This window comes from Sorex araneus, chromosome 2, assembly GCF_027595985.1.
Source record: "Sorex araneus isolate mSorAra2 chromosome 2, mSorAra2.pri, whole genome shotgun sequence".
Taxonomy (NCBI): Eukaryota; Metazoa; Chordata; class Mammalia; order Eulipotyphla; family Soricidae; genus Sorex; species Sorex araneus.
Window position 1 is genome coordinate 128,011,761 of NC_073303.1, and position 21,004 is coordinate 128,032,764.

The 21,004-nt window shown below is 52.8% G+C and overlaps 1 protein-coding gene and 1 pseudogene across 1 annotated transcript; both read left to right on the forward strand.

Annotated features, from left to right (window-relative positions):
• Window positions 1-1,992: 1,992 nt before the first annotated feature.
• Window positions 1,993-2,597, forward strand: LOC101540952 (bolA-like protein 2). Its single transcript, XM_055128647.1, has one exon. The coding sequence runs from the start codon at window positions 2,064-2,066 to the stop codon at window positions 2,328-2,330; it is 267 nt and encodes an 88-aa protein (XP_054984622.1). The 5' UTR covers window positions 1,993-2,063; the 3' UTR covers window positions 2,331-2,597.
• Window positions 2,598-9,223: 6,626 nt separating this feature from the next.
• Window positions 9,224-9,331, forward strand: LOC129403103 (U6atac minor spliceosomal RNA; annotated as a pseudogene).
• Window positions 9,332-21,004: the final 11,673 nt, after the last annotated feature.

Genomic DNA, 21,004 nt, shown 5'->3' on the forward strand with positions numbered 1-21,004 from the left:
GACTCGATCTGTCCCACAGGACGATGATGGGGACAGACAGAGTCCTTCTATGTGAGCGAGTCACAGCAGAGCCTGGATTAAGTGTTAGTCTGATCTGGAAGCTCTGTCCAATATGGGAACCACTACCAATGTGGCTATTGCTAGAACTTTCCTATCAAGCATGGCAGCCACTAGCCTCCGTGACCACTGCTAGAACTTCTCCATCCAACATACTAGCCACCAATAACCACTGCTAGCACTTCTCTATCCAGCATGGTAGCCACCAATAACCACCGCTAGAACATCTCTTCCCATATGCTGGCCACTAGCCAAAGGTGACCACAGTTAGAATCCCTGTCCAAGACGATAGCCACTGGTCACTAAGATTAGAACTATAACCAATATGGGTTAATATGTGCTGTTGGGATAGAAAAACACACTGATTTCAAAGACTTTGTATAGGAAATAGAACACAGCTTGCAGATAATTTATATATTGACTGTGTATTTAAAATGGTCACATTTTAATATATAGAGTTAAATAGATGCTATCAAAATTAATTTTATCTTCTAATTATTTTGCTTCGATAAAACACACACAAAATTGAGCCTCCTACCCACTGTTTTATATAGTGTTTGGTTTTAACATACTTGCTTGTATTCTCTGATATACATTTTCTGTCCTTCTCGGAGAGACCAGCAAGCTACTGAGAGTATCCCGCCCACACAGAAGAGCCTGGCAAGCTTCCCGTGGCATATTCGATATGCCAAAAACAGTAACAATAACAGGTCTCATTTCCTTGACCCTGAAAGAGCCTCCAGTCATTGAGAAAGATGAGTAAGGAGAGGCTGCTAAAATCTCAGGGCTGGGATGAATGGAGACATTACTGGTGCCCGCTCGAGCAAGTCGATGAACAACAAGATGACAGTGATGCAGTGATACCCACTGTTAAGTGAGGGCTCAGTGGTGTTAAGGATAGGCACTCACATGATATGAATCTCACTTCCAGAACTTTCTCTGTCTTGCAAATCTGAAACTCTATACCCATTCAGTAACATCTCCCCTTTCCTGCCCTCCAAGCCCACTCCTTAGCAACCACCATCCCACTTTCTGTTGCTAAGACTTTGACTTTAGATACCACATGTAGATACCTCTTTTAATTAGCATTGTTCAGGAGTTGTTTTTCTGTGACTGGCTCATTTCAATTAGCATAAAGTCCCCCATTCTTAACCATGTCGTGGCTCATGGGACAGGAATCCCTTCCTTTGACGATAAGAAAACTTAAGTCTTTCTTTTCGACATATTTCTGTTGGACGGTGCTAATCTAGAACCAAGGATTCCTAACACCCTCAGTTCCATTCCTGCCTTAGAACAATGAACTTGTAACAAACCCTGAAGTGAAATTTGTAGATAACATAACTCATCTATATGTGTAACTAAAAACATCATTGTAATATGAAAGATAAATTATGTGTTTTTATAGAAAAGAGCCATTTTATTTGTTTCTTTTTTGTTTTTTGTTGGGGGTGGGGACACAGCCAGCTGTGCTCAGGGCTTGCTCCTGGCTCACCACGGAGAGATCACCCCTGGCAGGGCTCCGGGAACCATATGCGGTGCTGGAGATCAAGTCTGCTTACAAGTTAAGTGCTCTATCCACCATACTACTGCTCCAACCCAAAATAAGTACTTTATGATTAGACTTGAATACTTATGGATGGACTGGACTGATAGCACAGTGGGTAAAGGCATTTGCCTTGTATGCGGCCGACCCGAATTCGATTCCTCCATCCCTCTTGGAGAGCCCAGCAAGCTACCGAGAGTATTCCGCCTGCACAGCAAGCCTGGCAAGCTACCTGTGGTGTATTCAATAAGCCAAAAACAGTAACAAGTCTCACAATGGAGATGTTACTGGTGCCCGCTCGAGCAAGTCGGTGAACAACAGGATGACAGTGCTACAGTGCACTGTCAGTGCTACGGATGAAATAATCAGATACTTGAGAGTAAGGGCGGAAGCGTGGTGGTGCGTGGTCTGAGCTAGGGGGTCTCATTCCCCGCTGGGCTGCCGCCCTCCTTGGGCTGCTACAATGAATCTCAGCGTCGACTACCTCCGAGAGAAGCTGCAGCGGGACCTGGAGGCCGACCACGTGGAAGTGGAGGACACGACTCGGGACCGTTGTGCGGCCAGCTTCCGAGTCCTTGTAGTGTCGTCCAAGTTCGAGGGAACTCTGAAGCCCCTGCTTCAGAGACACCGGCTCGTTAACAACTGCCTCTCGGAAGAGCTCCAGCATATCCATGCCTTTGGGCAGAAAACCCTCACCCCGGAGCAGTGGGCCCATGAGAAGCAGAAATAAGCGACTAGGACCTGCAGGCCCTGGACTTGCGGAATCTGGGCCCGATTCGGCCAGTGTTGGGGGAACATGGGCCCCAGGGCCTGGCTGCTCCCTGCCCCCCTCACTGTAGAGTGTTTCATGGTCTACCAGCTCCAAGTCACAGAAAGATCTGTGTGCCCCCCGCTGTGATGTGACTGGTCTGGGCCAGGCCTCCACCTCCAGGGGGCGAGCTGCTGGTGCTTTCCTGAGTGTCATGCCCTGTGGTACTTCATGCCTGTCCCCACCTCCCCCCCAGCACTTCCCTGATGGCCCCCACAACAATAAAAAAAAAAAAGGAAAAAAAAAAAGAAATAATCAGATACTTGAACACACAGGAATTTACACAGAATGGTTTAATTATCAATGCAGAATAATCCAAACTCTAAGAAAGATGTTGCCTCCAGACACGTGATTTTTCTGAAATGAGACAACTCAAATCAAGTTTCAGTGGAACAACGGCCATTTTCTACTTGTATGGCTATATTTTTCTGAAACTGAGTGTGACTTGAAATGAATATGCACACATTTGTGTGTGTGTGTGTGTGTGTGTGTGTGTGTGTGTGTGTGTGTGTGTTTGCATATTAGTGAGATTCTCAGCTCAGGGAACTACAGATGTTTCCTCTAACGTCTGCTCAATGGGACATTGAGGGGAGTAGATGAGGAGTGATTTTCCAGCAGACACAACCCTCCCTGCCTTGAAGAACATCTGGTCTCCCTCTGTCCTGTGTGTCTGTGAAGACTGGGATCCCCGTTAGTCAGGGGGACAGTCACAAACATCCCACCTACTGACCAAAGTCAGCAGAGGCCCGTGGAGAGGAACAGTTCTGGATTGTAAGGGATCCATTATGGTGGGCCCACTGGTCTCTGTGGTCCCTGGGTGGTCCCTGAAGCACACAGCCATGATCCACTCACCCGGACTGACTGCCCACCCCCCACGGGGAGAAGCCTCGCCCACAACTTCCCCATACCTTGAACTGCAGGACTCATCCTTCTCCTCCTTTTTGCTTTTTTATTTATTGAATCACGTGAGATACAGTTACAAGCTTTCATGTTTGAATTACAATCACACAATAATCAAACACCCATCCTCCACCAGTGCAGTCTCCACCACCAATCTCCCCTTCTCCTCCCCCTGACCCCACCCATCCTGAGTTTCTCAGACCCGCAACCTCCTTTGCTTTCCCTGCAGCCCCACTCTGGACCCTCAACCCTCGGGGCCCCAGTCCCGGCCAGGCCTCACAGCCCGCACCAGGCTCTCTTCTGCCCCGCGTGGCCTCCGGTGTTGGCGAACTGCTCTCCCGACTCCCTCTGACAGCTCTCGCTCCCACCCTGGCCTCTCTCTGGCCTCTCCCCAAGCGCCACTCCTTGAGCTCTAGGTGGGGAGTCAGCCTCTGCTCCTCTTCCGCCCCCCTTTACCCGAGGGCCACCCTGCCCCTGCAATGCTGTCATAAGGAACACAGGAGAGCATGCATGCTCGAAAGGCACCCAATGTGAGCACGCATCAGAGGGACAAGCAAGAAAACATGGCTTCCCAGCAGGCGTTCTTCCCGTTCCCTTTCTCCAGGCCCGAGTCTGACGTCTGGGAGCATGGCACGTCATCCTGGCCAGGCAGCTGTCCCAGAGCAGAGGGGAAGTCAGATGCCAGAGAGAAAGAAGGAAGGAAGAAGAAGGGACACGAGACACTGCAGTTGGGGGTGACAGCAGGCCAGGGGGCCAACGTCAGGGTTCTGGGTGTCTGGAAAGGGGAACATGCTGACGAGGGGTGAATCCCAGGGGTCTCGGGGTCACGGGTCCAGCCAGCCTCAGCCGCAGTCTCTCAGTACACACTCAGCTGACACTGACCACACTTCCCTTCGCAGGAGTGGATGCCAGCCCAGGGCAGGGGGTGGAGGGGGGCTGTGCTTTCACCGTCCGGCCTAGACTGCTGTACCCAGAACCCTGAGTTTTGTTTGGGGGCCACAGCCTGTGATCTCAAGGGCTACTTCTGGCTCTGCACTCAGGAATTACTCCTGGTGGTGCTTGGGGGACCCTATGGTATGCCGGGGGTCAAACCCGGGGTAGCTGTGTGCAAAGCAAGTGTTCTACCGTCGTACTATTGCTCCAGCCCCGACCCTGGATCCATTTTCTCTGGGGGGTTTCTTGCTCTGCATCAGGAAGTTCTCTCAGGGGCGTGCCTGATGCATTTCTCACCTGCACTGTTTTTGTTGCCTGGGGGAAATGAAGCCCCTCCCACTGGCTCCCAGCTCTAGGACACAGCAATGCAGAGTGATGCGCAAGAAAATGCCGCAAACCAAAAGGAGAGAAAGAGAAAAAATGGAATACCCTGCCACAGAGGCAGAGGCGGGGTGGGGTGGGGTGGGGGACAGGATTGGAGGGTGGGAGGGATACTGGGTTCATTGGTGGTGGAGAATGGACACTGGTGGAGGGATGGGTTCTCGAACATTGTATGAGGAAAACAGGAGCATGAAGATGAGTAAACTTGTAACTGTACCCTCACGGTGACTCACTAACTTAAAAAATAAATAAAATAAAATAAATAAATAAAAATTAAAAAAATTAAAATTAAAAAAATGCCTCATGAACAGAACCTAAGGATAAATGTTAGTGATCTCATTTCAGCATGCAGGCATTAGAGGGGCCATGAGCATTTGAAAGGATCTCGGTGAGGGCCCTGTAGGGCAGAAGAGGTGGCCTGTCCCCTGGACCAAGCAGGTTTAACACTCAGGCTGGGAACGTCATTAGAATGCACATGGATGGATTATGCCACAAATGATCAAGGAGAGATGAGAATTAGGGTGGTATGGTCTCTAGCTAAGGAGTTGGAGACTGCCTCAGAATGCCTCATGGCACCCAGAGACAAGTGAAGAGAAAAGTGTTAGGACATGAAAACCCAAACTTCATTCGGTCTGTTCCCCTAAAAAAGAAATTCAAACAACAAAGAAATCTTCCTCAAAGTTGTCTCTGTAGAAGAGAGAACCTACTTGAAACCAAGATCAACCTTTCTGGGCTTCAAGATCATTTAGTCTTTGCATCTACAACTTCAGCAGCTTCTTTATTTCTCAGAACAAAGGCTTGTTAAAAAAAAAAAAAAGAAAGAAAAAGTCTCTAAAAGTTTCCTTGGACATCAAAATAGTTCTTCGGAGGAAATGCTTTGATGAGTTAAGTGTAAATGAGTGAGAAACACATGGGTTAGATTTCGCGTAGACTACACATGGATTTAAGAATTAAGAGAGAAAATCTCCCTGGAAAACATGGCTTGGATTTGGATTCTGCCAACTCCACAAATGCTGATTAGGTTGAAAAAAAAAAAACAAAACCACCATGGATCTTCTTGGTGTCTCCACTGCTGTCTTCAGCCCTGGGCTTCAACAGCTGCTGTCTTTGAAGGAAACTGCCAGGCAACTACGACCAAGGAAGAAATTTGCAGAGGACTAGGCTTTCAGGACCCATTTTTTTCTGAAACAGAGTCCTTTCCCAGCCAACTGATTTAAATGCATTTGCCAGAAATATCTCTCTGTGGGCTGCAACAGCTCGAGAGCCAGGAGGAAGTGGGTCCCCATGAGCTGAAGAACCCACTTCTGTGGTTGCAATCCCATTTCTCAACGATCTCCTCTGGCCATCAGGGTGCGGGTGGGTGGCTGATGGTGCCCTGTGCCTACGTCACGAGCTGAACACGAGGGGGTATGCTTTACTAAGTCAGCATATGCTCTCCTAAGATCCTGTGTAGATGCAGGATCCACGGAGATTAGGGAAGTCAAGGCAATCGGCCTTGTGGAAGTTGCTCTTTAAATGTTGGCTCTGTCGGAAAGATCGGGTCCTGATGCCGCTGTGGGTGAGTCTGGCCTGCCACACAGCCCTGCAGTGGGCCTGCTTGTAAGGAGCAGACGGCCCCTTCCCTGGCCACCAACCCAAGCAGACAAACCTCCTCCCAGGGCACAGGGGCTGGATGGGGATCTGACCAAGGCTTCTCTGACAACAGTTCCCCCAAGTGCCGGGGAGCCCTTATCAATGGAGAGGGAATGATGGGGACAGCACCCAGGAAACAGAAGTGGCAGTCTACACACTCCTCCCAGCAGAAGCCTCTCAGTGTGTGTGAGAGGTTGGACAATCAAGCACTAAAGCGGTTTTGTCTATTCACAGATCGGCCTGACTATCATCTCAGCTGAAGTTAGGTCTTCATCACCTCAGAGAATCACCCCCTGGGCTGGAGAGGGCGTCTTGCCTGGTGTGTGCTCGATCCGGGCTCAGTCCCTGACGCTGTTATGATCCCCGGTGAAACCTGAGCACAGGGCCAGGAGTTAGGCCTGAGCACCACTGGGTGTAGCCCAACCCCTCTCCCCAAACAGAGTCTTTTCACCCCTACAGTCCCCCAGTGTCCCCTTCCCACTAGGGAAACCCTGAATCTACTTCCCTTCTCTACGGAGTTTCCTGTTCTGGACTTTTCTACGAAAGGAATCATGCTGGAAGCCTCTTGTGATTGGGACCTCTTGCTGAACAGAATGTTTTCAAAGTTTCAACCACACTGTGACTTGGAACCGTCCTTCTTGTGGCTGGGTGCCACGCCACTGTATGGAGAGATCACATTTTGTTTGTCTCTGCCCAGCTGACGAACATTTGTTGGGCCGTTTTCTCCTGGCTATTGGGAATAATTCTGATGTGAGTGCTCTCAGAAACAATGGAACCACACTGCGGATTATTCCTTCTCGCAAAGGAAGGAAATCCTGATGCATGTCACCATATGGCTAATCCTAGAAAACATTATGCCACTGCTAATAAACTGGTTCCCAAGCATGAATACTGCGATTCCTTATGTGGGGTTGGGGGAGTGTCTAAAGTAGCTGAATTCATAGAAATAGGAACAGGGGAGGGTACCTGCCTTGCACACAGACGACCTGAGCTCAGCTCTCAGTATCCCACTTAGTCCCCTGAACACTACCAGGTGCAATTTCTGAGCACAGAGCCAGGCGTAACCCCTGAGCATCACTGGGTGTGGCCCCCAAACCAGGAAAAAAACAAAAGAAACAGGAATACAGGCCATATTGGGGAGCTGGGGGGCAAGGGGAATTGTTTGGTGAGAGTTTTAGGTCTGCAATATGAACAGGGTTTGATGATTTTTCACACAACAGTGTGATGTACTAACACTGTCGCATCACACCTCAGAGTGGCTATGATGGTAAGCTGTGACATGGGTTTTTAACCACAATTAAAATTTTTATTAACAGCCTCTAAGTTTCATTATTCTTCCCTCCTTTTTCCCTGGGGATGTATCTCTAAGTCTAGACCATATCTCATGCAAAGCCAGTTGCTTGCCTAGAGGCTGACCTGGCCTAAGATGTATATCAGGGCATAACTCTGAACACTCACTGTTGTTTAAGGCACTAGGAGACAAAGGGACATTTCTAAGTGGCCACAGCTGGTGGCTAGCTTGATGCCCAACCTGGGCTGACTGTACTCCAGCTGGTCCCCAGACAACATTTCAGACCAGCTCTGGTTTGGTCATAGAGATTATTCTCCTGATCAAGGCTAAACTTTATTCAACGTCACCCACCTCACTGTCTCCGTTTCTGCACATATTCAGTTAATTTCTGGTTTCCCCCAACATGAATGATACTAACATTAAAATCACTAACTTAAGTGGGCTGTGGGGCATGATATCCAAGAACATTACTGAGGAGAAAATATTCTGAAACAAGTATATGCAGGAAGAACCAGTCCATCTCTGCACCTTGCACTCTGCAGTCAGAACCCCGCTAGGCAGGTATTAAGTAGTTTCAATTCACTGTGATAGCAACTAAAAGCACACATATGGACATCGGTATATACACTTCCTCATTTGGAAGGATTTAAAACACCCTGTTCCCAGTGTCCCAGTGCTATTACTGCTCTCTCTGTCTCTCACTGTCTCACTCTGTCTCTCTCTGTCTCTACCTCTCTGATTCTCTCTCTCTGTCTCTCTCTCTCTCTCTTCTCTCCCTCTCTCCCCACCTTCCAAAGGAGGAAGAAGAAGCCTCGAAAGTGAGGTGCCCAAAATCACAGCTCAGGGAGTAGAGTCAAAAGGTCAACCTGTGGTCTGGGAGGATTGGTCAATGGTTGGAAGTAACCACAAGTGTTTGGGTGGCGGTGGGGGGATAGGTAAGATAGAGAAGGGACCAGAATGACAATAATCATTGGAAATGATGACTCTGGACAAGAACTGAGTGTTAGAAGTAGGTAAAGGGGTATACCAGATAATCTTTCAGTATCTCTACTGCAGACTACAATGCCCAGAGGGAGGGGGGGGGAGAGAGAGAGAGGAAGAAGAATAAAGAGAGGGAGAATGAGAAAGAGAGAAGAAAAGTGCTTGCCATAGAGACAGGCAGGGGGTGGGGGTGATGGGAGGGAAACTGGGGACACTGGTGCTGGGAAACATACATTGGTAGAGGGATGGGTGTGTGGGAACACTGTATGACTGAAACCTAATTATGCGCAACTTTGTAAAGATATATCTCACAGTGAATCAATAATACAGTCTTAAAAATAAAATGAAATTTAAAAATTTTTACAAAATCAACCTGTGTCCAGAGTATGATGTGTAGTCACAGACACAATGACACCTCCTGTTAGTCACGCAACACCATTTCATGTCCACAGAGGCCAAGTCATAGGGAGATTTACTAAAATTCCAGAACAGGAAAGAATTCACCTATTGGCTTCAGTTTATCCCTAGGATCTGCAGCCAAGTAGATGGCCTTCCTCATTGCAGTGATGCCCTGTCTGCATGTGGAGAGGGCAAAGACACTTCCCATGCTCTATGCCCCTTAGAATAACCCCAGTAATAGGACTATGATTTCTTATCTGTGGACCCCAAGCCAAAGAAATGTTAAGAAACATGTCTAGTGATCATTATTTTATCATTTCCTTTGATAAGGATGGAAGAGGGTCCAGCCTGCAACACATATATAGTTAAGGCATTGCTACCTACTTTATCACATCTAACCTTTTGCCAACCTTATCTTGTAAACAGGAGCACTGGATCACTAGCCCTGGATCACTAGCAGAGCCAGCTAGAACTTGGAGCTCCACCTGTAGTCCCTATAACATGCCAGGGTAAGTGCGGGGTGTGGTAAAGTATTCATCCAGCCACATCAACAAAGGGAAACAGACATCCAGGAACAGTTTAGGACTACTCGGAGCTCTCTAAACTGTCCAAGGGTGATTTCAGAGAAATACTCTTCTTGATGTTTATTGAACAGGTAGGATAACTGGAAGGGCAAATCAATACACTCAAAGAAAGTTTGATGGAAAAGCGGAAGAACTCATTCAAGCAAAAAAAGAGCACAGTGGCAAGACTCGGCAGCCAAATGGAAGAAGGCAAAAATGAAGTCCATGCGAGGCTGGAGAGAAAGCACAGTGGGTAGGGCGTTTGCCTGGCACACAGTCAACCCGGGTTCGATTCCCAGCGTCCCATATGGTCCCCTGAATTACTCCCACCGCCGGGAGTAATTCCTGAGTGCATGAGCCAGGAGTAACCCTGTGCATCGCCGGGTGTGACCCAAAAAAGCAAAAAACAAAACAAAACAAAAATGAAGTCCGTAGTCTTGAAGACAAGATACGTTATATATTCACTAAAATAAAGATAATAAAGACATTTATTAATGAAGAAAATTGAAGGTCTATATTTGACAACATCAAGAGGAGAAACTTCCATATCCTAGGAATTCTTGGAGAGGAAAAAGAGAAATGGACAAACCCTGTATTCTGATCCAGGATAACTAATGAATTACAGACAAAATAATCCAAACAGAATAATACCAAGACACTTTAAAATAAAAATGGCAAGAAACCAAAAGAGAGAGTACTTAAAGCAGCAAGAGAGAGGCAGAGTCACACGTGAACGAATCATAAGATTCCCATCAAATGAAAGTCTATAAGCAAAAAAGGAATGGGTACAGTCAAAATACCGGATTAACCAGAACCTTTGCCTCACAAAATTATCACTCAAATTTGAGAGAGCAATAAAAATATCCTCAAAAAATGTCAGCTGAGGCATTTGTTGCCTCTGAGTTGGCTTTATTATCCAACAGAATAGCCTTCCACAAAAGCAAGAAGTCATCTGGAAGATTAAGGACTTATAAAGTCATAAAGACTCATAAAACTGGGATAGAGAGTACACAGGGGACTTACAGGATGAGTTCAAGACTTACGTTAATTAAAATTTGAATCTAAGCACAACGCTTCATCTGCAATCTGCAAAGTAACTTAAAAAGGAAAACAGGAAAGTAACAGGAAGAGTCGAACAGAAGCAAATCATGTAGTTCTGGATCAAAACACATGTAGGAAAGAATGAGAGCAAGCCAAATGAGCAATACCAAATGGCAAGATGCCCCAAATATCCATCAAAAAATGGCAACAGATTCTTCCAAATCAATCATTTCTATAAATATAAGTGAGCAGAACTCTCCTATAAAAAGGCATGGAGTTGCTGGATGACTCAGTAAACAAAATCCAACTTTCTGCTACTTACAAGAGACACAGTCGAACTCTTGTAATGAGCAAAACGTTAGAGTGAAATGTTCAGAAAAAATCTAGCATGTATAACAATGGTAGGCTTTGGGAAAAAAACAGCAATGTTGAAAAAAAGAAGACAGAAGACATTGAATTCCGGGGCTTTAAATCATACTATAAAAGAATAGTAATACAAACTGTGTGGCATTGGAACAAAGGCAGACTTTCAGACCAATGGCATAGAATTGTGCACCCAATGATGAACTCTCAAGGCTATGAAGTTAATCTATGACAAGGGAGTTGGTACACGAAATTAGCATGAAAAGTCTCTTCAGCAAATAGTGTTCAGAACACTAGTCTTTTTAAAAAAACTGGAGCTGTGTCTTACACTATTCACAAAAGTTAATTCAGAGTGGATTAAAAAAGAACTTGAGGTTAGACCTGAATCCGTGGTGTACATCCAGGGAAACAAAGGTGGAACCCTCCAGAACTTTCCAAAAGGAACTCATCAGAGACATCTTGAATGATTTGATTCCATTAGCAAAACAACCAAACCAAAAATAAGCTACTAGGACTACATAAAACCAAAAGGTTTATTTCAAGGGCAAAAGAAATGGGATAAAATTGAAAAAAAATCACCCTAATGAATGGAGAAAATTAACACCATAAATCAGATAAAGGATAAATTAATAAGCTATCTGAAACACAAAGTTTAACACCAACACCATCCAAAAATGGGGAGAGAAGAGCAGATACTTCCTTGAAGAGGACATGTGGAAAGCCAATAGGCAAGTGAAAAAATAAAAAAGTTCATCATCACTTATCAGGGAAATGCAAATCAAAAACACAACGAGGCAGACTTGAGGGGTGGCTGGGAAAAATTGGGAAGAACAGTGGTGAGAAGGTGCCGTGGTGGGATTGGAGTTGGAATATTGAATGCAATAATCATCATGAACAATTTCTTTTAAAAATTGTTTTAAAAGAATAACAGTGCCATAGCGCCTCATGCCAGTCGGACTGGTATAGATGACAAAGACTGGAAACGCATTGTATCGGGGTGCCGCCGTGACAACACAGCCCTCGTTTGCTGTTGGTGGGAATGTCATCTGGTGGAGGCTTTATGGAAAACCACCTGGAGATTTCTCCCAAAATTAAGAGTAGCGTGGCCTTTGGATCCAGCCATGCCCGCTCTTGGCGTTTACTCTAAGAACCCTCGTGTTCTGAGCTGCTTCCTAAGCGACCTCTGACTGCCTGGTTTCTACCTGCAAATTCGTCCTTCACTTCCTTTGCCAGAGCTGGACAAGCTCTCACTCCCAGTCTCTGCAGACTGACACGTGGCTCCCTTCCTTCCCCCGCACACACGCAGTGACATGCCCTGCTCTCTCCACGGAGCATCCGGGAGGCCCGTAAATGTCGGCAGGACTCTGCAGTGCCAGGTGTGGGGGCTCGAGTCCACACCCCTCTCCTCTCTGAATCAACAGCCCAGCGGGAAAGACCACGCTGACCTGGAGTGATGGTGCGGGGGGAGCCAGGAGGGCACAGAAGGGGTAACTCAGGTGAAGAGCAACGAGCATTTCCCGCAGGATGTGTCGTTGGGGCGACATCGCCAAACGAGACTCGTTTCTCCCAAACCCTGGGCACCATTTCTGTTTTTTTCTTGCCTTCTCTGTGACTTTCAAAAGCTCTCCCCACTTTCCCGAGATACCTGACCCCATCCCAACCCCCCAAGCCTTATCCACTCCTGCCAGGCTGCTTAAACGGCACGCGTGCCACTTCTGGATGCATCCTGGGCGCTGAGCACTCTTGTTCCATGCCTTCCCTTTAAATGGGTGGGGGGGGGAAGAGGCTCTGGGAGCCCCACCAGGAGGGACAGCGGCAAGCTTGGTGAAGAAGACGGGATCCCCACTGCAAGAGCAACAACCTGCATGCCTCCTTCTCGAAACTGGGATTGAGGGGAGTGCGGTGCAGAAGGGATGGAGTGGGACCCCGACTTTGCCTAGACCCTGGCTGTAGCGAATGTAACAGGCCATGCTAGCACTTCACTGCCCTGGGCCAGGGTTCTTTCCTACCCTTTTTTATTAGGGGGAGGGGGAGGGGGAGGTAGAGACAGGGGTGCTCAGGGACCACTCTCAGCTCTGTCCTCAGGGGTCACTCCCAGCGGTGTTCCTGGATTATCCAGAGCCAGAGACCAAATCTGCCTCTCCTACTTGCAAAGAACGCATCCAGCCCCTGAGCTATAGCTCCCACCGCCCCCCGTTTGTAAAAATGGGCGGGCACCACAACAAGGGGGTGCAAACATGCCTGGCTGGGGTGTCTGTGCATTTGGGGGGAGTGGGCTTGGCTGTGCCACACTTGGTGGCGTTCAGCGGCTCCTCCTGGCTCTGTGCTCGGGAACAACCCCTGGTGGAATCCGGAGCCTCGGGTGCTGGGGACAGAACCGGGTCCGCTGGAAGCAGCCACCTGCGTAGCCCAAGCGCTACCGCGCCACTCTTCAGATTGTCGTCCAATACGCAGAACCAACTTCAGACTGTTTGGTAATTCCACTTATTCCTGGGCAGGCCCTGCCGGAGTGCCGCCTGCTGTGGCCAGGCCACTCTACATTCACACCGCCAGAGCACCGGCGCCCACGTTCCACTCTGCCCCACCCAACACTTTTCTTTTCTTATATTTTTTGTTGCTGTTATAGTTGCGGGTTCACCAGGGGTTTGGGGAGCCACACAGTGCCAAGGGTGGAGCCCACTGCACGCATGTCCTCTACCACTTGGGTCAGCCCCCGTCATTCCGGCTGCAAGGGAGACCTTGGCGTCTCCAACTGTGAGTTTTGGGGGGTCGGTCATAGGCTGACCCTGGGTTCCCTCCTCCAGACACATCCTGGTCTCCTGAATATGCCCGTATGTGTGTGTGAACCCATGTGCTTAAGGGTGCCTGTGTGTTTGAGTGTGTGCCTACACATTTGAATATTACTTGGGTATGTGTATACACATGCGCATGTGCTCCTGTGTATCTGCATGTTTGAGTGTGTGCATGTGTTTATGTGTACGCACGTACACATGTATGCATGCAAGTACCTGAGTGTGCTCACGTGTGCTTGAGCGTATGCATGTTCCTGCATGGATGTGTGTTCCTGTGTGCATGCGTGTACCTTGGCGTATGCAGGCATGATGTGTGTGACCTGCTGCAGACAGGTCTCCCCCAGGCCACGGCCCGCTCCTGGACAATCTGCAAGTCTCCACTGGGCTGCAGAACTGCATCTGGGAGCAGCTGTGGGGCTGGGGGGGGGAAGAGATTGTCCCTTGGGCCGTGTCACCCCGGCAGCCACCCGCTGAGTCCCAGCTGCAGCGACCCAGGCGCTAAGCTCTTGTGGCAAAGCGGCTTGGCCTCTTCCTGAGTGAAGCCCTTTGGACCCTGCGAACCCCCGGCAGAAGTCCGGGGTCTCAGAGCCACGTGCTGGGAAGCAGTGGTGTTCCCCGTGGAGTGTCGGCCAAACCCCACAGCCGGGGTTGACCCCGAGAAGCACTGCAGTCCGCTTGGTCTGTCCTTGCTTATTTGGGGCCCTGTGGGGAGCAGATGCGGGCTGGCAGGGGCGGGGGGCTTTGCATTCCAAAGCACGGTCTGGGGAGAAGCAGCCAGGAAGGCGCCTACTGGGGGGTCGCCCACGGGAGGGGGTTGGTTCTCTCTTCTCATTAGCACCGTGCCAGGCCTGGCAGTGGGGGACCCTCCCTAGGTACCCCCAGACACAGCCCTGGCCTCCAGACCACCCGCTGCTCTGCAGAGAAGGCCCTGGGCGTGGGGGCGGAGCAGGAGCAGCAGCTGGGTGATTCTCCCGAGTGTCCGCGGACGCCGGCAGCAGAGAGCGTCCGTGGGGGTCAGGGCCGCTGGCCTCTCTTCAGCTCTGCTCTTGTGCGCTGGCAGGAGGTAACAGCGGTCCGAGGGCAGGAGGCAGAGGGGCCGGGTGGGGACATGGCGCCCCGTGGGGGAGCAGGCCGTGAACCACAGATAGGCTCCAGGCCGACACCGGCCTGGGGATGACTTTTGGGCACAGTGTCACCTGGCCAGCCCAGCAGGAACACCTCTACAGGACGATGGAGAGTGACAGGAGTCACGGCCAGTCAGACTGGCCCCTGCGCTGGGGTCACGTGATGCGGGGAGGCCAGCTGGGCTTCAGGCGTTGGCCAAAGCCCTCCGGGTTCCTGATTCCTGAGAACTGCCGCAGGCGGGAAGGGACCTACTTGGCACGAGGGGGTGGCGGGGGCTGTGGGTGTCATACTTGGCTGAGGTCGGCATCATGGGGGTCAAGCGGGACCACGGGGTGTCTCTGAAGCTCCAGCAGCCGAGGTGAGTTGCCTGAGCCCCGAGAGGCGGGTTCAGGGGGTGCTGACGGCACCCCAGCCCTGGGCCCGTTGTCTGCCCCGCGGGCACCAGGAGTCTCCTGGGACACCTGCCTTTCCTGTCCGCCATGCCCGGTGGTGCCCAGGGCTAACTGCTGGCTGGCCCGGGGACCACAGGTGGTGCCGGGTGCAAGGCGACGTGTACCTGCTGCACCGTTGCTCTGCTCACACACTTTTTTTTTAAAGCATAAAACATCAAGGAGGAAAGAAAAGATTCCAGAACGCCTGCAGTGCAGGTTCTACTCATGAGCCGGCCCCAGGTGGGAAATCACAGCCTTCCAGCTGTGCGGGTCCAGAGCTGCGCAGAGAATCCTCTGGCGGGACCCTTGGCCCCTTCCAAGGCATGCCTGAGGCACCGGGAGGAAGGAGCTTGGACCATGAGGCCTCAGACAGGGAAGCTGGACACAGAGACCCGGGATGCTGGTGCGAAGGGGAGTCGGGGGTCCCACATCACCCAGGGAGAAACAGAGCCGGAGATCCAGCCAAAACCAGGCGAGAAGGCCAGTCCAATGGGGAGGGCGCCAAAATGACCCTCTCAGAAGACCCTGTCTTCTCCACCCTCGGAGTTTACCCCAAAGAGCTCTGGTTCCCTGCACCCCCACCCCAAACACACACACACACACATACACACATATATACACACACAGAGACACATATAAGTCCATACACGCGCACACCGACACATATGTACATACATACACATACAGACACACGCATACATACCTACACATGCACAGACACATACATATACACAGACACACATATATACATACACAAACACATATATACATACACACAAATATGTATACATACACACATACAAACATATACACATACATTCACAAAGACACATGCACACAGACACACCTACACACACGCACACATACATACACACACCTACACACATACATACATGCATGCATACACACATATACAGACACATGCAGACATACACACGCACACACCCTCACATATACATACACACATGCATACACACATGTACACAGACACATGCACAGGCACACACCTTACATATACATATGTATACACACATGTACACACATGCACACACATACATACACACGCCTACACACAAACACACATGCATACACATACACAGACACATGCACAGGCACATACACCTTACACACATGCATACACACATGTACACACATGCACACACATACATATACACGCCTACACACAAACACACATGCATACACAGACACACACAGACACACACACCGAGCATCCTACCCGCAGATGCTTCCAGCAGCTGTAGCCAGTGTTTCCCAGCCTGGGAGGAGCCTGACGTCTGGTAGCAGATGCACGGGTAGTAGGTGACTTGGACAGGGGTCCGGAGAGGTGGTACAGTGGGGAGGGCATCTGCCTTGCACAAGTCCAACCTGGGTTTGATGCCCAGCACCCCACAGGGTCACCCGAGCCCCACCAGGAGTGATTCCTGAGCGCAGAGCCAGGAGTCAGCCCTGAGCACTGCCGGGTGGAACCCAAGAACAGAAACAAAAGAACTGTCGCTCCTGTCACCTGAGGTGCCGTCGGATAGGATGACGCTCACCCAGGCTGGGCACCGGAGCCCTAGGGGGACGGGGTGGGGCCACTACGGGCTGCTTCTTACAGAGGTACACAGGCACCCAAAGCTGTAAGGGGGGGCAGGAAGGCTGAGGCAGCGCCCAGCCTGGGGCCTGATGCTCCCCAGGGTGTGAGTCCTTAACTTCCCAGGCTTCCCATCTCTCGCCCGCAAACCAGGGGGCCCACCTACGAGGAAAGAGGTCGGACACGAAGGGGGAGGAGGGGGAGAGGGGTGGCAGGTAGCAGGCTGGGGTGGGGGCGAGGGGTGGGGAGTGGGGCTGCCATGTGGTCAGCATAAGTGAGGGGCAGTTTTTCCTATACATTATTTTGCCAAGTAAGGCAAGAACCGTTGCTTGCCATTGGCGTTCGAATCCCCGCCGAGGGGTGACGTCAGCTCGCTAAATACAAAGATGCTTATTTGGGAAACCAAAGTACGTGCCCCGCTCCCAGCCCAGCAGATGTTGAAGGACTTGCTTCAACAAGAGGCAGCTAATCTGCTGCACAAGTTGCCTGAAGCATCAAAGGTTGTGGCCAGAGCGACAGTACAGCAAGCCGGGGGCTGGCCTGGCACGCGGCTGACCCGGGTTCGATCCCCGGCATCCTATAGGGACCCTAAGCACCACCAGAAGGGATCCCTAAGCACAGAGTCAGGAATCAGCCCTGAGCATCGCCGGGTGGGACCCAAGAGCAAAACCAGAAGAATTGACCCCTCAGCCCCCAGCACCACCACACGGCCCGGCCATGATCACCCTCTCCAGGCCCCCGGGAGCTGGCACACGTCCAAGTGCAGGCCTGGTCCTGGCCTGTCAGCCGAGCCCCACTACAATGCCATTATCTGCAGTAGTGCTCACCCGGCCGAGCACTGCACAAGGAGCCGAACCCCTCGGGGGACAGCAGAGGCGCTGACCCTGCTGTCCCAGAGCCAGGAGAGGCCAGGGGGGTGGGTGGCGGCGGGCGCGGCCTCTCGGCCTGTCCTTTGCCTCTGGTGAGACCCGAGTGTGCGTACCTCGGCCCGAGGAGACAGAATGTTGGGCCCGAGAGGCCCCTGACTGAATCCAGTTGACGAAGGCTTATAACTCGACTTAGAAAAGGCCGAGGGGGACAGACACACGGACAGGTGGGACAGGCTCCCCTGTGCAGAGATGCCACAGCAGAAGCCTGAGCTTCCTCCCGACCAGACAGGAAGGCGCTGGGAGGACGGAGCAGCCAGGCGGCCCCGGCCTGTCCTCCGCAGCCCCCCGTCCACTCCCCGGGGAGCCTGTGAACACCTCCTGACGAGAGCAGGTCCTCGAGCTCGGAAAGACCCGTCCTACTGGCCAGGGCGTCCACACCCAGCAGCTGAACAGAAGCAGCACAGGGAGGGGCCCGAGCTCGGGTTTGGGGGGAGGGGCCCGAGTCCTCCCGGACTGTTGGGGGCTGTGCCCACTCCCCCATGCCCTTCAGGGTCTGGCTGCTCCCAAGGTCAGGCCGAGCCTGGCGAGTGGTGAATCAAATGTGGATCAAATGAAGGCAGGAGGGCAGGGGTGTGGGGTACAGGAGGGCAGGGGTGTGGGGTGCAGGGGGCAGGGTGTGGGGTGCAGGACAGGGGTGTGGGGTACAGGAGGGCAGGGGTGTGAGGTGTAGGAGGGCAGGGTTATGGAGGTGCAGGAGGGCTGGGAGTGCAGCGGGCAGGGGTGTGGGGTGCAGGGGGCAGGGTGTGGGGTGTAGGGGCAGTGGTGTGGGGTACAGGAGGACAGGGTTATGGAGGTGCAGGGGTGTGGAGTACAGAGGGCAGGGGTGTGGGGTGCAGAGGGCAGGGTGTGGGGTGCAGGGGACAGGGGTGTGGGGTGCAGGGGGCAGGGTGTGGGGTGCAGGGGGCAGTGGTGTGGGGTACAGGAGGACAGGGTTATGGAGGTGCAGGGGTATGGAGTGCAGAGGACAGGGGTGTGGGGTGCAGAGGGAAGGGTGTGGGGTGCAGAGGGCAGGGGTGGGATGCAGGGATGGGGTGGAGGGAGGACCAGAGTGCAGGCTGCAGGGGTGCAGGCACAGATGAGCATGAGCGGCCCGCCCCGCACAGCCCCGGCAAGGAGGAGCTGCCCACACGTAGCTGGCGGGTGTTTGCTCAGCCCGCAGCCGTCCTGCACCCGGAGAAGCTGGGCTGAAAGAAGAGCCCTAAGGACCGGCGGGGTGGGCGGGTGGGCCTGGGGTCTGCAGGCCGGTGACCCGGGGCTCCCTGCAGCCTGGGGAAATGCAAACCCACAGACCCTACTTCGAGGCCCCCAGCACGGCCCGCCAGGCAGCTCGCAGGAGGGGAGGCTGCGGGACAAGCCTGACCCTGCCTGGCGGGGGATGGGGAAGGTCAAACACAGTCCAGGGAAACGACCCCCACAACTCCGCTGTATGTGTGTGTGTGGGGGGGGGTCTTGCTAGAAGAGAATGGGGGGAGGCTGGGGCGCTGATCCCGTCAGCAGAGTCCTGGTGTGTGTGTGGGGGGGCTGCCTGTCCCTTTATCCCTCCCCGTGAAGACAGACACCTCAAAGGCTCTGGCAGTGAGGCGTCAGGAAACGCCATCTCTCATCTCAGAAAAATACTGTCTCTCAGCGGGACGTTTCAATGGGGTGGGGGGACGAGAGCCATGTGCACGGCGGCGGGAGAGACCGCCCGGCCTTGCTGACCCCAGGAGCTCCGTGTTTAGAGTCCACATTCTTTCCCATACTCTGCTTTCCAGAAGCGAAGCCCGAGGTTTATGGCCGCGTCGGGCTGTAAATCAGACTCCAAGGGCAGGGCGGCCCTCCCGGCCTCAGCACGGCCGGAAAAGCCCACGGGCCTGCTGGGCAGTCAGGGGGCTGCAAGGCGTGCCAGACACGGCCCCGGCACATGACCAGGGCTCTCCTCGCACAGCAGGAGACTGGATGGCCAGAGGAGGGGGAGGAGACCTGGGCCCCCTGCAGGGTGGGGTCAGGAGACCCCTGTAGGGGTGGGGTGAGGGGGATCAGGATACTCTGCAGGAGTGTAGCAAGAGGGGTCAGGGTGCCTTGCAGGGGTGTAACGAGAGGGTCAGTGCACCCTGCAAGAGTGTAGTGAGAGGGGTCAGGGCACCCTGCAGGGGTGCAGAGAGAGGGGTCAGGGCACCCTGCAGGGGTGCAGAGAGAGGGGTCAAGGCACTCTGCAGGGGTGTAGTTGAGAGGAGCAAAACACCCTGCAGGGGTGCAGTGAGAAGGGTTAGGGCAGCCTGCAGGGGGTCAGGATCTCCTGCAGGGGTATTGTGAGAGGGGTCAAGGCACCCTGCAGGGATGTAGTGAGAGGAGCAAGACATACTGCAGGGGTGTAGTAAGAAGGGTCAGGGCACCCTGCAGGAGGTCAGGATCTCCTGTAGGGGTGAGGTGAGAGGGGTAAGGATACCGTGCAGGGGTATTGTGAGAGGGGTCAGGACACTCTGCAGAGGTGGGGTGGGGTGAGGGGCCCACACATCAGGCAGGGGTGGGGTGTGTCTCGGGGCTTCTGTCCTGGCATGGAAGTTCAACAGCCACGCCGGCCTGCGGCTAGTCGTGGGGACAGAATGGGGACCCCGAGACCCCGGTGCTGCCCCCCCCTGTGCTGTGGAAGCCACGTGTCAGCCCTACGGGAGCCGCACCCCTCTCCTGGTCGGGGTCTCCTGAGCTCCGGGGGGCTGCCCAAGCTCTCCCAGCCGCCCTGGGCTGGCCAGGCAGAAGCGCTGCAGGAGCGGGCGGGTTGGGCGCCCCGTGCCCCCAGACGTGCCCACGCCCCCTTTTGGTCCCGCAGAGTCCATGTCTCACTTGTCTTCCAGAGGCGAGTCTGCTCTGCTGCGGTGGGTCCTGCTGGGGGCCCCGCGATTCCTCCAAAGTAGGGGTGCTCCATAGGCACGGGGGCATCTGCCCTGGGGACCCCAGAGGGAAAGGCGTCCCGTACCGGGAGGGTCTCCTCAGTCTGAGCCCGCACGGGGCTCGGGCAGTTCTGACCCTGTAGCACGGGCAAAGGGCCTGGTGTCACTGCCCTTCGAGCACTGACACTGGAGGTGTGCCACTGCGCAGGGGCGCTATCCGCAGGGGGCGGGTGTACTGCGGCTGCTGGTAAGGGCTTGCCCGTGCAGGGGTGACGCCAGGGCGCGCTGGGGACACGCCGAGAGTGGCCACCACTGAGGGGTGGTGGGGACCGGCTGCTCTCACAGGCCCAAGGCTCGGCCCCTGTGGGACT